The sequence below is a fragment of the Pseudorca crassidens genome, chromosome 3 (assembly GCF_039906515.1).
Source record: "Pseudorca crassidens isolate mPseCra1 chromosome 3, mPseCra1.hap1, whole genome shotgun sequence".
NCBI lineage: Eukaryota > Metazoa > Chordata > Mammalia > Artiodactyla > Delphinidae > Pseudorca > Pseudorca crassidens.
This window is the reverse complement of record NC_090298.1, coordinates 91,927,003-91,940,458: the sequence shown is the minus strand read 5'-3', so window position 1 is coordinate 91,940,458 and position 13,456 is coordinate 91,927,003. Positions and strand designations below refer to the sequence as shown.

At 37.0% G+C, this 13,456-nt stretch overlaps 1 protein-coding gene across 19 annotated transcripts in view; it reads left to right on the top strand.

Annotated features, from left to right (window-relative positions):
- APC (APC regulator of WNT signaling pathway) overlaps window positions 1-13,456 on the top strand; it is a 139,394-nt gene that overhangs the window by 109,970 nt on the left and 15,968 nt on the right. For 9 of the 19 annotated variants that reach the window (XM_067731432.1, XM_067731433.1, XM_067731424.1 and 6 more), the window contains 7 exons: window positions 1,474-1,572; window positions 4,066-4,444; window positions 6,141-6,236; window positions 7,528-7,581; window positions 11,298-11,437; window positions 12,012-12,089; window positions 12,377-12,493. In XM_067731432.1, coding sequence (XP_067587533.1) covers window positions 1,474-1,572; window positions 4,066-4,444; window positions 6,141-6,236; window positions 7,528-7,581; window positions 11,298-11,437; window positions 12,012-12,089; window positions 12,377-12,493 — 963 coding nt within the window. The remainder of the gene's footprint in view (window positions 1-1,473; window positions 1,573-4,065; window positions 4,445-6,140; window positions 6,237-7,527; window positions 7,582-11,297; window positions 11,438-12,011; window positions 12,090-12,376; window positions 12,494-13,456) is intronic. The other 10 variants (XM_067731435.1, XM_067731430.1, XM_067731436.1 and 7 more) reach the window with 3 other exon arrangements.

Genomic DNA, 13,456 nt, shown 5'->3' with positions numbered 1-13,456 from the left:
CAGTAGCTAGTGGCAGTGGGAAGAGTTGCCGGATGTCTACCTCTGCTGCCTGTTCTCCCTACCCTGAGGAGTACTAACCTGCCGCTCCAAATTGAGAAGTATCCCTAGAGGACTAACCAGCATAAAGCATCCAGACCCACAGAAGGAGTAGAGACTAGAAAGGGTAGCCACTCTGAGACTCTGTTCTAGTATTCTTAATCTAACCCTAGATTTCCCTACGTGGGTGTGAATAAGTGGGTCTTCATGCTTTTATATGGGGAGACATAAAAAAGACCTCTCAAGTTGCAACTTCTTAAAATCATCTTTACTGAGGAAAGACTAACATACTCATTTTAAATATATAGTTAAATGAATTTCACATTTACAGTTTTTTTCTACAGTTACATTTACAAATGGAATTTTCTCTTAAAACTTTTTTTTTTAATAGCCATTCTGACAGGTGTGAAGTAATATCTGGTTTTGATTTGTATTTCTGTAATAACTGGTGACGTTGGGCATCTTTTCATGTGCCTGTATGTCTTCTTTGGAGAAATGTCTATTCAGGTCTTCAGGTCATTTTTTGATTGGGTTGTTTTTTTGATACTGAGTCATATGAGCTGTTTATATACTTTGGATATTAATCCCTTGTCGGTCACATCATTTGCAAATGTTTTCTCCCATTCTGTAGGTTGTCTTTTGTTTTGTCTGTGGTTTCCATTGCCATGCAAAAGCTTTTAAGTTTAGTTGGGTTCCATTTGTTTATTTTTGCTTTTATTTCCTTTGCCTTAGGAGACAGATCCAAAAAAATATTACTACAATTTATGTCAGAGAGTATTCTGCCTATATTCTTTTCTAGCATGCTTTCCATATTTATCCCTTTACACAGACTCTTCCATCATTTTTCCAAAATCCAAGGCCTACCTTTAAGTATAACTTATCTTATTCAGTCTTTAATAGTTCTTAAGCAAGTAGTTATTTCTTTCTGTTTTCCCTCAGTATTTTATGCATTCTTCTTACTAAGTGCTCATGATATCTCAGTGCCTTTCTCCAATAGAGGTTTCAAGCAGTCTTTTTTCTACTCTGAGCTCCTGGAGAACTTGGTCTGTACAAAATTTACAGTTAGTTTTGTGGTAATTTAGAGCATTTCGTCACTCATTGGAGCTTTCTGCCAATCAATTTATATTTAACTGAATGTAGTTTCATGCCTTTTGATTTGTGAAAGAATATTACTCTTAGAATTTCTGCAGTGTTCGGTTACTTCCACATTGTACTTTAACTGTCTTTTGCAACAGTCTTTTTTTCCTTCAGTGTTTCTCTAAACTCTACTTGTTTATAGGTAAAAATATTCATTTTGAGCAGTTATAATGTTCACACTTTTAATGGTATATTTAGCTGTTTACCCTAAAGACAGTTCATTTGGAGTACCTTAACATGAAGTTAGCTGTATTTATCTATAATCTAAATTATACTGTCTATAATTTGCTTAATTTCTAGGGTTCAACTGCACGAATAGATCACGAAACAGCCAGTGTTTTGAGTTCTAGCAGCACACATTCTGCTCCTCGAAGGCTGACAAGTCATCTGGGAACCAAGGTAATAGATTATAAGCACTGAGCACTCCCTGTGACTTATGCCTCTGTGCCTTGCCTGCAGTGGCACACACCTCCGCTTCCCAGCCCACTGAAAAATGACCGTCAGAGTCCTAGCCAGCCTTCAGAAATCTTCTTGGGCTTTCCTTCTTTACAAAACATTTTCTGATTTCCAGGGTCCTCTCACCTCCCCTTGCAGTCTGTCTACCTCCTTTGAATCACTACAGTTGGAGCACAGGGACTGTTTTTTATCCTTTGCAGCATCGAGCACAGAATCTGCACATAATGAGTGTTTAATAAATACTTAGTGGATGGAAAAATTATTGAAATTGAATGTTATCCTATTCACTGCTGATAAGTGAGTTTTCTTAGGGTCTCGTAGATGTTAGTAAATATTTTGGGGGACTTGAGAATAGTATGTTTGAAAAGAAAATAATTATTTTATTATTGTTAAAGCCGGAGGCTTTACTATTATATGAACAAAGATGAAATTCTAATATTACTAAGCAGTATATTTTCAGTTAAATCTAAATAATTCCACTAGTTGTTTTCACAGCATACTCTACATAGTCTTTCTTTACTTTAATAATATAGTGGCTCTTAGGAAAAGCATTACTGAAATAACTAATGTCGATTTAAGAAATGAATTTTAGAGTATCAATGGTATTGTTAATATGAAACTTAATCCTTTTAATAACTCACAATAGTTACTAATTGGGACCGCTAGGATGCCAGTAACTGCTGGGAGTTGAATGTTTATTATCTCATCTTCTCGAAAACCCTTTGAGGTATTCTTGCCCCTCTTTTTAAAATGAGAATACTGAAGCCAAAAAAAGATTCAGACAGTTGTCATGTAAATAAATTGGAATTCAACCCCAGATCTGTCCAACATCAACAAGTAGTTTTCACTATAAAGAAAATGTTTAATATTCAGCAGTACTATTGCATGAAAACTGGCAGCTAGAATACCATTTCCTTTTGAAGTGATTTATGCATGATAACATTAAGACCTTACTACATTTTTGAATGCCAGTTACTGTGCCATACATGTGTTATTTTATTTAATCTTCACAAAGAAAACCCTATTGGGTAAATATCTCCATTTTGCAGCTGAGACAACTGGGCCTCAGAGAATTCAAATAACTTGGTCGTGTCACACAACTCACTTGTAAATGGTGGAGTCAGAATTTGAAAGACTGTTTATCCACAGTTCTGTGCTGCCTTCCTAATAAAACTGTCATATCTGAGAGTAGTGTGTGTCTACACATTTAGAGTAGAGTTTCTCAGCCTCAGCATTGTTGGCTGGATAATTCCTCATTGCATTGTGGGATGTTTAGCAGCATCCCTGGTCTTTTCCTACTAGATGCCCGAAGCTTCTCCTCCTGAAGTTGTGACCGCCAAAAATGTCTCCAAGACGTTGCCAAAAGTGTCTCAGCGTGGCTAAAATTGCCCCTGGTTAAGAACCACTAATTTACAGATATGATACATTTATGTAATAGCCTCTACTTTTATGTAATAGCTCTCACTTTAAAATGAGGTTGATCACAGTGCAGGATAACTGGGTACTGTTTCCTGTTTCTAATCTGCTTCTAAGTAAATTCTTAGAATTTATGGTCAGGGAGTAATTGATGCTTACCAGCTGCTTTTAAAAAGAAATTGAATAAGAATCCTGGCTTTGTATCCCTGTATGATCAGAGCACTCTTCTTTTTATAACAAAATATGTTTACATGTATAAGGGAGAAATCATAACTTTAACAATATTATACAGTAAGTCCCCTACATATGAACCTTCAAGTTGTGAACTTTCAAAGATGGGAATGTATTGTAAACCTATTACAGTATAGTACTGAATACCAATTGTGTTTGTTGGGTCCCTGGGCTAGCTTTGTTGGACTTATGAACAAATTGGACTTGTGAACGTGCTCTCAGAATGGAACTTGTTCATATGTAGGGGACTTACTATACTTATAATCTGGTGAGGGTTAGCAATTGCTGAGAGCTAGTACTTAGTAAATAATAATTGCTGAAAAATATTTTCTCTTTATTGATTATGGTTGTAGATTAAAAATTAAAATTTTAAATTGTGTAAAGAATTTAGATAAACCACATTTCTGACTCTGTGTGTGTGTTGGTGGGGGTGGGTATGTGTGGTGCGGGGGGAGATGTGAGAGAGAGAGAGAAATCAGTTGATTGTCATTCATCATAATCAGTGGATTATCACCAGCTGATCCAGACAAACAGCAATTTAGGTTTATGCAAGAACCTACTTTCTCTTTTCCAACACTATGTACTACCACTACTAATATTTACTCATAAACAAGTTGGTGATGATTATATTATATGGATTTTGAAATAACGCTCATTACTTCATCCTGGAAAGGGGTTTTTGTTTTTGTTTTTAATGAGTTACAATAAATATCCCATTCATCACTTCATTGGTGTTGGCTTTTGGATATTAAAGTCATAATTTTGTTTCTAAACTCATTTGGCCCACAGGTGGAAATGGTGTATTCATTGTTGTCAATGCTTGGTACTCATGATAAGGATGATATGTCACGAACTTTGCTAGCTATGTCTAGCTCCCAAGACAGCTGTATATCCATGCGACAGTCTGGATGTCTTCCTCTCCTCATCCAGCTTTTACATGGCAATGACAAAGACTCTGTGTTGTTGGGAAATTCCCGGGGCAGTAAAGAGGCTCGGGCCAGGGCCAGTGCAGCACTCCACAACATCATTCACTCACAGCCTGATGACAAGAGAGGCAGGCGTGAAATCCGAGTCCTTCATCTTTTGGAACAGATACGAGCTTACTGTGAAACCTGTTGGGAGTGGCAGGAAGCCCATGAACAAGGCATGGACCAGGACAAAAATCCAAGTATGTTCCGTATGGTGCATGTTACAAAGCAAATGTAAAAGTTTTTGAAATGAAAACTTTAAATTAGGATGGTGTCTTTATGAATAGGCCTGGGAAATTCATATTAGCCATCTACACTGCTGACATAGTTTAAAGCTTAATTTCTCTAGAAAAAGTTAGCAAAGGAAAATGTTATGTGTACTACAGTGCAACCACAAAAGAACAGAAAATCAAGACAGAGTTATAGCATAGCAGATCTAGAAAGAACTTGAGCGATTATGTCCTCCATCTCTTGAGATTAAGCTCAAGAAAGTGACTTTACATAAGTTCCTTCAGCTGTGAGTGACCAACCCATAATCTCTTACATTTGCATATCACTCTACTCAGTGGATACAGAGCTGTGTTATATATGTTATTTGATCCTTACAACAACCTTGTGAAGTAGGAAGGGAAGATATCATCTCCATTTTACAGATGAAGAAACTGAGGCTCAGAGAGGCTAAAAGACTTGCCTGTGGCCTCACAGCTAGTGGGTGGTGGAGCCAGGATCAGAGATCAGATCTCCTGACTCTCAGCCCAGTGCTCTTCCTACTGCACCATCCTGCTTCAGGCCATGGGGCCCCAGTTGCTGGGGTGATCAGCCTCCCAGCTCTTTGCTCAGGGAGAAACCCTTGGCCACCAGCCCCTCTCCCTCAGGAGCAGGGAACATGGGAGTTGGGACCTTTGGGGACATAACTTACTTCATTCCTGTAGCAAGAACCAAAAGCAGTAAGTATATAAGGTAAGACCTTCCTTTCACCTGATAAGAACACACACATGCGCACACACACTTGACAAAGGACTATTGTATCAGTATCTTGATTTCGGGAGTAGGAGAAAGAGTGATGATGAGAACATGATCTATAAAGATTTAGCAGATTTTTTTTAGGTAGGTATAAAAGTGAATTTATTTAAAATTTAATAGTTTTCAAGAATAGAGTACAGCAGAAATGTCCTTTATATCTATTTGTCCTAGGGATGAGGAGAACTATAAGATGCTTTACTGGAAGAACATTGTCTTTCTGAATTGTTTTCTTTGTCCACAATTATATAATGACTCGCATTTTGTGCTCTTAATACCTACTCTCAGAAAAGTTAAATAGAATAAATATTATTACTTCTGAAAAATAGACTTGCTTTTTAAATTTTTATTTCAAGTAACAGTTTTGAAACTTTGTGCATAGTATTAAATGTGCAGGTACATTTTCTTGGACACCTTGTGTATAAATTTTTGTTTACTATCTGGTATCTGTATAGTAAGCTTTCTATACTAGGTTTATACTAGGTTTCTCTACTACATTTGTATACAGCCGCATGCCTTTAAGTTTAAATAGAGATTGTAAATTAAAAGTTTTATACCAAAATGTTTTTATTGTTTCATATAGCCAATACAATTTTTAAGTTGTTATTTGAATTATAGCATAAACCTGCATGGGACCAGCAGACTTGGTCAAAGGCTGATGAGAGGTAGACATTTTTGTGGAACCAAGAAAAACCCTTACGTTTTCCTTTCCATGTTTGTAGTATATATTCATCTCTTTAGCAAATACTTGTTGATTCACTAAACTGCTATGCATTAGGGATGTATTAGTGAGCCCTGAGTATTTTTTAAGTATAATAAACGTCACTACTTTTGAGAAAACAAAGCATTATGGTTTATGTCAATTTTATCTTTCAGTGCCAGCTCCTGTTGAACATCAAATCTGTCCTGCTGTGTGTGTTCTAATGAAACTTTCGTTTGATGAGGAGCATAGACACGCGATGAATGAACTTGGTAAGACAAAATGTTTCTCAATGCCATAGAAGAATACTAAAGATTTTTCATCATTGTTGAATTAGGATATAAGGCCACTAACTTTTATTACCATCTGCTTCCTCCTTGTAGCAAATGACTATACTCTGGTTTCCAGGGGAGACAATGTCCTAAGTGGCAGAAACTGCTACCCTTGTAACCTAACTTGGATTTTTAAAATCTTAGCCAAAGGTTGGAAAAAATACTAAACGGTCCATTCTTGCCCCTCTCGTCAAGGTAGACCCTGGGTGACAGTTGATGGGGAGGGTAATTTGAATTGTTTTGAGACGTGGGGCTACGTAATTATTCTTGAACTCAGTCACTTCTGAAAGACATCAGAAGGAATTATTATTAAGATTCTCATTTATCTTCATGGTTATCTGTACTTTACTGGATTTTCATGATAAGCAGCGTGGTATCTCTGAAACTGATTAATACGGAAAAGCATTATGCTCTGATTTATGTTAGAAACATTCCATTAATTGTGGAAGGGTTACTCTTAGGTATGTGTTCTCACATACTCTAAACCTTATATAACCTGCATTTGTGGCCCCCATTTTTCATGTAATGGTTTTTCTTTGATTTCTAGGTTCATTTTGCACATGTGGTATTTATAAGTTGCATCATGCTGAGCCATCTCATGTGAACTGGATCGCTCTAGTCGTGCCACAAGCAAGAACCATACACTGAGTTTCCATCTTAGTGTAGCTGTGCCCTTGCTTTTTGTGCCGGTTATGTTACATTTCATTCAAGCCCCCACTGTGTATTCCTGCCACCCCTCATCATTATCATTCATCACTTATCTTCAAAGTGACAAAGTCATGACACTCTTAAACACAGAGAACCTGAATGGCCAAAAATGAGTGTTGTCTCCTTCAGAGTCATCACTTTGGGAGGCTGTGTACTTTGTGATTTCCGCCTGCCCTCCAGCCATGCTTTTCTTCCCACAGGCCCTAGCAGTCGGCCCACTTGATTCTCTTTCCTTCCCCCATGCCCCCAGCCTCCTGTGAAACTGAGTACGAGCTTATGAGTTCTCCCCTCCTCAGTACTGCCTCAGCATTGGTGAAATTTTAAGTTTCGGTGTTTTTTTTAACGCTAGTAATAATGGGGAAAATAATGAATCAGCGGGAAAACGAATCCAATTTTAAGCTCCCGCAAACGTTTTTATAAATGTTCCTGTGTTCCAATGAACTATAGACTAGGACTGACACATTAATCATCTGAATTTCCAAGTAAAATCTAGACTCAGTATTTGTTCCTCTTCCTTCTTCAGGTAGGAAGGCTACCCGGGGCATTTCATCACAGGAGCTAGGGCAGGGGCTTTCAGGTGAGGAGCAGGATGGGGCCTCTGGGGGTGTGACTGCTGGGGGTGTAGCCACAGGGGATTACCTTCTTCTCACTCCTAGCCTCTGAATTCGCATTGGAGCACAAGAAGGACCAAGGTGTGTGGACCGTGGGGAGATGGATTAAGACAGCACAAGGGATCTGACAGTGAGGAATAAGGAGGAAAGAAGTCCCAAGTGGATGAAGGGAAATTTCTAAGCCCAGTCAGCTAGGACCGTCATTTGTACATAGAAGAAAATTCTTACAACTATTAGGGTCATTTAAGTTTGCACCTATTAGTATTGCAAGTTTTAGACCATAGTATCAGTAATGTATACATTTATGAATTCCCAGCTCTGTCCCAGAAACTGTGCTAGGCACTAGGTATAAAAATGATTAAGATGTGGTCCTGACTTTCAAGGAATTCATAGTTAATTTGCATTAGTGTTTCCCAAACTAGATCATAATGATCACCAGAGGCAGTTGTCAAACCATGTATTTCTCTGGCCCGTGCGTGGTAAGCAAGCTTAGTAAAGTAGAATCTCCAGAGGAGGGAACCTAGGAATCAAATCTAATAAGTGGCCCAGGTGATTCTTATGATCGGGAAATTTTGTGAAACGCCAATATATAGAATATTGATGCTGAGCCCCTAATATTTATTTTAGAATGAGGCGTTTCATGCTAATGGTGACTATCTAAACCAAGTAAAAGAAAAGTAATATACTTTTTAAAAATTAAGTATCATCTTTCTATTATCTCTTTTTGATAAGTTTAAATTAAGGATTTTGTTAAATGTCACCTGAAGCCATTGATCCTCTACTATCTGTAAGGTTATGAGATACCATAGGAGATAGTATTTGGTTCATCTGGACCACTATTCTCTAACATAGACACCAAGAAAATGTGGAAGGATGTGTTCATGACCTTTGCATTACCTTGAAACATCCTAATATTTCTTAGGGCAACCTATTTTTTATTGTATTGCTCATGAATTCACATCATATTTTTGTGAATCCATTTATAGTTTTAATGTATAGATTCTTTGCCTGAAAATTCACTGAAGGTTTTCTTTTTACCTGCCTGAAGTCATAAAGGGCTCTCTCTTCTATCTGATACACTAAATTTTATTGAATGTCCTTTTTTTCATTAGCCATGTTCTTCATGGTTTTATTGGCATTGACCAAATCCTTCTTTAATCTTTGTTTTTAGAATCAGGTCCTAAGATTTTTGGGTTTTCCATACAAAAGTAGTCAGGTCCTTCTTGGGATTTTCTTTAGATCATTTCACCTTTCTCAAAACAGTATCACAGATACTGCTGTGCCAGGCAGGATTTTATGTAGGCATGAAGCATAGTATGTTTTGTTTTGGCTTTGATCGTCTGCTTTATAATCCTCAACATTTTGGTGATCTCCTCAGTACACAAGGCCACTGTCTTCAGGTCAACAATGACTCCCAGATCTGTTTCCTGGGTCAAAACTCTCAGTTCTTTTACTGGTGGTTCCTTCTTCTTTACCAAAGTCATAAGTAGTGGAATTTTTTGAAGCTCTGTACTAGGCTTTCTTCCACTCTCCCTGGGCAGTATCCTCTACTCCATGGCTTCAATTACAGTGTTTTTCAAATTCACAGCTTAATCCAAGTTCTCTCTCCTGAGATTTACACACATTTTTCAAACTGCTCATTCGACATCTTCACCTAGATGATTTTTCAGACATTTCTGACTCAGCTGACAGAAACTGAGTTTGTTGTCTCCTCCATCCCCAAATCTCTGTCTATTCCAGGGTTCCTTTTCTCAGAAAATGGCATTCCAGTCAACCCACTTGCTGAAGCCAGAATCTTAGAAGACATCCATGAGTCTATTCCTTATCCCCTATGTCTCGTAAATGCTTTAATTCTGGTTCTTAAATACATCTCATATCACTGCTCTTCTTTTTATCCCCAGCCCAAGCAAGCCTCTGTCATCTCTCCCGTTCTCCCATAGTTTGTCTTACTTGTCCCCCCACTTCCAATCATAATCCATTCTGCAGCCTACAGTCATAGGAATCTGTTTAGAACATACATCTGATTATTCCTTCCCCTGCCTTAAATCCTTGGTGAGGCACACAAAGTCTTGCATAATCTGGCCTCTACCCATTTTTGTAGCCTCACCTGTGACCCTCTCCTTGTTGCTGTATATTTCAGGCCCAGCAGTCCTTGCACATGCTGTTTCATCTGCCTGAAATGCGTACTTATTGTTTCTGCCCCACCCTTTTTAGATATTCGTTCATCCTTTTAAGTCTCAAGTTAAACATTATTTCCTCAGCCATTTTCTTGATCCTCCCAATCTAGGTTAAGTTCACCTGTTACCTTGCCCTGTGCTTCTACACAATCCAGTACACTTAAATTAGTTGTTCAGTGGCTGTCTCTGCTCTAATCTGTAAGCTCCATAAAGACATTGGCTGTTTTTTTCGTTGGTTGTTTATCTTCCCATCATCATGGGTGGATGGAGGAAAATCTTCCTAAATACGGTTTGGATTTCCCTTAACCAAATTAATTTTTACTTACCTACATTCAAACTCATCCGTCATTGGTGCTAGTTATAAAGATTTACACAAATGTTCCAAGAGTTAAATCCCTTGGCCTGGCATTCTTGACCCAAGATAGAACTTGGTCTATTTTGCAGACTTGCTGATTCATCTACATACTGACCCTTCTAGATCATTTACAAAAATGTACCGATCCTCTTTCAGATTAATGACCTGATCGTTCAGACTTACAGTATCCAAGAATTGCCTGTTTATATTCATCTTCTCTTTTTCTGTCTAAGCCACTTCTCTGACAAAAGAATGTCTCCAGTCCCATGATGATTAATATTGATGATGAATAATATTTTGAATAACCTCCATATGCATTTTTATTTTTCTTTTTATTTACTCCCTCACCATTTTGCTTCACCTTTTGTCTTTTTGTTTTGTTTTGTCTTTTTACCACCCCTTCCTTTATGTCTTTTCCTTTCCTTTCCCTTCATTTTCCTCCTTGCCTTCCTACTGCTGACCACTGTGGGCGTTGTTAAGTATACCCATTGGTGGGAATCAAGGGGAAAGAAAATACTAAATCCTAGTATTGGTATTTGACACTTCATGAGTATCAAAGAAAAGTAAGAATTAAAAAAGTAAAAATTAAAAATGGTTTTATAGAGCTTAGTAATAAGTTGAATAGGTAATTCTTTTTCATAAAAAAATAAGCTTTGCTTCATGCACAGTTTCATTTAGAAGTTTTAGTATTCCTAAGGATACTAAAAATTATTTGGGAGATAAAAGTATATTCAAGTGATTAGGCCACAGTGTGTGACAATGAAGAGTGTTTGTAAAGTCCTAATAATAAAAATAAGTTACCTTTTTCTGCTTACATTCAGGAAGACCTAGTGTTAGAAAATAGCCTTCTTCATCCGTGACAAGATACAGTGTATGTGCAGTAAATAGAGTATAATGTTCATTTCACTCAGTAAGGCAAGGGGCTGGAGGGTGGAGAAACTGGCAGAAAATGGAATAGTTGTCACTTGTACTTTATAAGTATATTACACAAAAGTCCTTTATAATATTATCTGTAGCTTGTAATTCTAAAGACAAAATTAAATTTATATATTCTCATTCTTTGAGATTTTTTCCTAATAATTTATAAACTTGGTACCCATTTGTTTTATTTTAGATTATTATCTTTTTCCTCTTGCCCTTTTTAAATTAGGGGGACTACAGGCCATTGCAGAATTATTGCAAGTGGACTGTGAAATGTATGGACTTACTAATGACCACTACAGTATTACCTTAAGACGATATGCAGGAATGGCTTTGACAAACTTGACTTTCGGAGATGTAGCCAACAAGGTATGTTTTATAAGATCCATTTCTTATGATATCTCTGGTGTGAGTTATTTTACTTTCATACAAACTACTTTTCACTGACTCTCTTTTTGTCACTCTCCTCATTAAACACTGACCAACAAAAACCTGTACTTCATACCTCACTGCATATCCTTACTCATTTGGTTGTCTTATGCCTAAACAAAGGCAAAAGATGGAACACAGTAGTGGATTTATGTGATCACATTTAAAATACTATTCCTGGGAATGATAGCAAAAATCTGGAAATCTTGATGATTGGTGCAAGTGTTATACACGTGTTGGTTCCATCCGAATAAAAGACTTTAAAACCCTTTGCTTATTGTTTCTTATCATTTATTCACTTTATTTTTCCGGTTTGCCAAGAAAAGAACAAATACCAAAGGATTAGGAGGGTATTTGTCTTTCATTTATGTAATCTGGTTCTAGTTCTTTTATGGGTAAAACATTAGTTAGGATTGAAATGAGACGATTGAAACTGGATTTGAAGTTTAGTCAAAAATAAAGCATGGCTCCAGGTTGCCTTATTATTGACCCTCTGCAATATTTGATTTTACAGGCTACACTATGCTCTATGAAAGGCTGCATGAGAGCACTTGTGGCCCAGCTAAAATCTGAAAGTGAGGACTTACAGCAGGTACTACTTAGAATTTCAAATGTTTTTCTTGGCTGTTAGTGGGTTAATACCCTGATTTAGATTAATTTAAGCTGTGGCTCACTGTTTAGCATCTCATGTTTAAATTGTGGCTACATTAACACCAAAATAGAGGAAAATAATTATATTGTAGGAATTCCTTTTGGCACTATATTAGCATTTAGAAGAAATTTATTTATTGATATATTTCTACTCAACATTACGAACAAGAAAGCAACTAGTATGAATAATTTTATAAACAAATTATTCTAAAATTGATTTATTTGCAGGTTATTGCAAGTGTTTTGAGGAATCTGTCTTGGAGAGCAGATGTAAATAGTAAAAAGACTTTGCGTGAAGTTGGAAGTGTGAAAGCATTGATGGAATGTGCTTTGGAAGTGAAAAAGGTACCTTTGAAAACATTTAGTATTACAATAGGGATTTCATCTTGGGATACTTTTTTGCTGCCATCTCCCACTCCTGAGACTCACTAATTTCTGACCCTCTTATCTTACCTATCCCTAGACTTAGACTGCTCCAAACTCCTAAAGTATTAAGCCAGAAAAGATTGTACAAGGTAGCCTAGTATAAGTCAGGGTTTTTCAGACTCAGCACTGTTGACATCTTGCACCAGATAAGTCTTTGTTTTGGAGGACTGATCTGTGCCTTGTAGGATGTTTAGCAGCCTCCCTGGCCTTTGCACAGTAGATGCCAGTGCACCTTCCCCTCAGTCATAACAATCAGAAATATCTCCACATATTACCAGATGTCCTCTGTAAAGGAAAAGGGACACAATCACCCTCCGTTGCCAATCACTGGTGTTGAGTGTTAACTCTTTGCTGCCCAAATCTCAATCTACCTGAGTCCTCAAATTCTGATAGTCACCCTGTCAAGAGGTAATCAGACCCAAAGGTGAGAAATCCCTCAAATAATAATTTGTTTACAAAAGGAAATAATCTCCAGATAGTATATCTACTTCAGAAACTAAGCAAATTTTTTTTAAATTTGAGAGGAACTAAGCAAGTCTTTTCAGCTAATCTGAATTTCCTTTCACCCAACCAGTCCTCCTTGATCCAGAGCCTACATATTTTTCTCTTCAAAATTTCCTTTTCAGAGAAGGAAGAGTCTGGGGATGTTTTGTTTGTTTACTTATGTATTTTTTCTAAATTATTTTACACCTGAAAATCCCAAGAAAATCAACTGAAAAATTGTTAGAAATAAGTATTCAACTAAATAACTGGATATAAAGTTAATATTCAAAGGTGGTCAAAAGGTACAAACTTCCAGTTATAAGATAAATAAGTACTAGGGATGTAATATACAGTATGATAAATCTTATTAACACTGTTGTATCATTATATATGAAAATT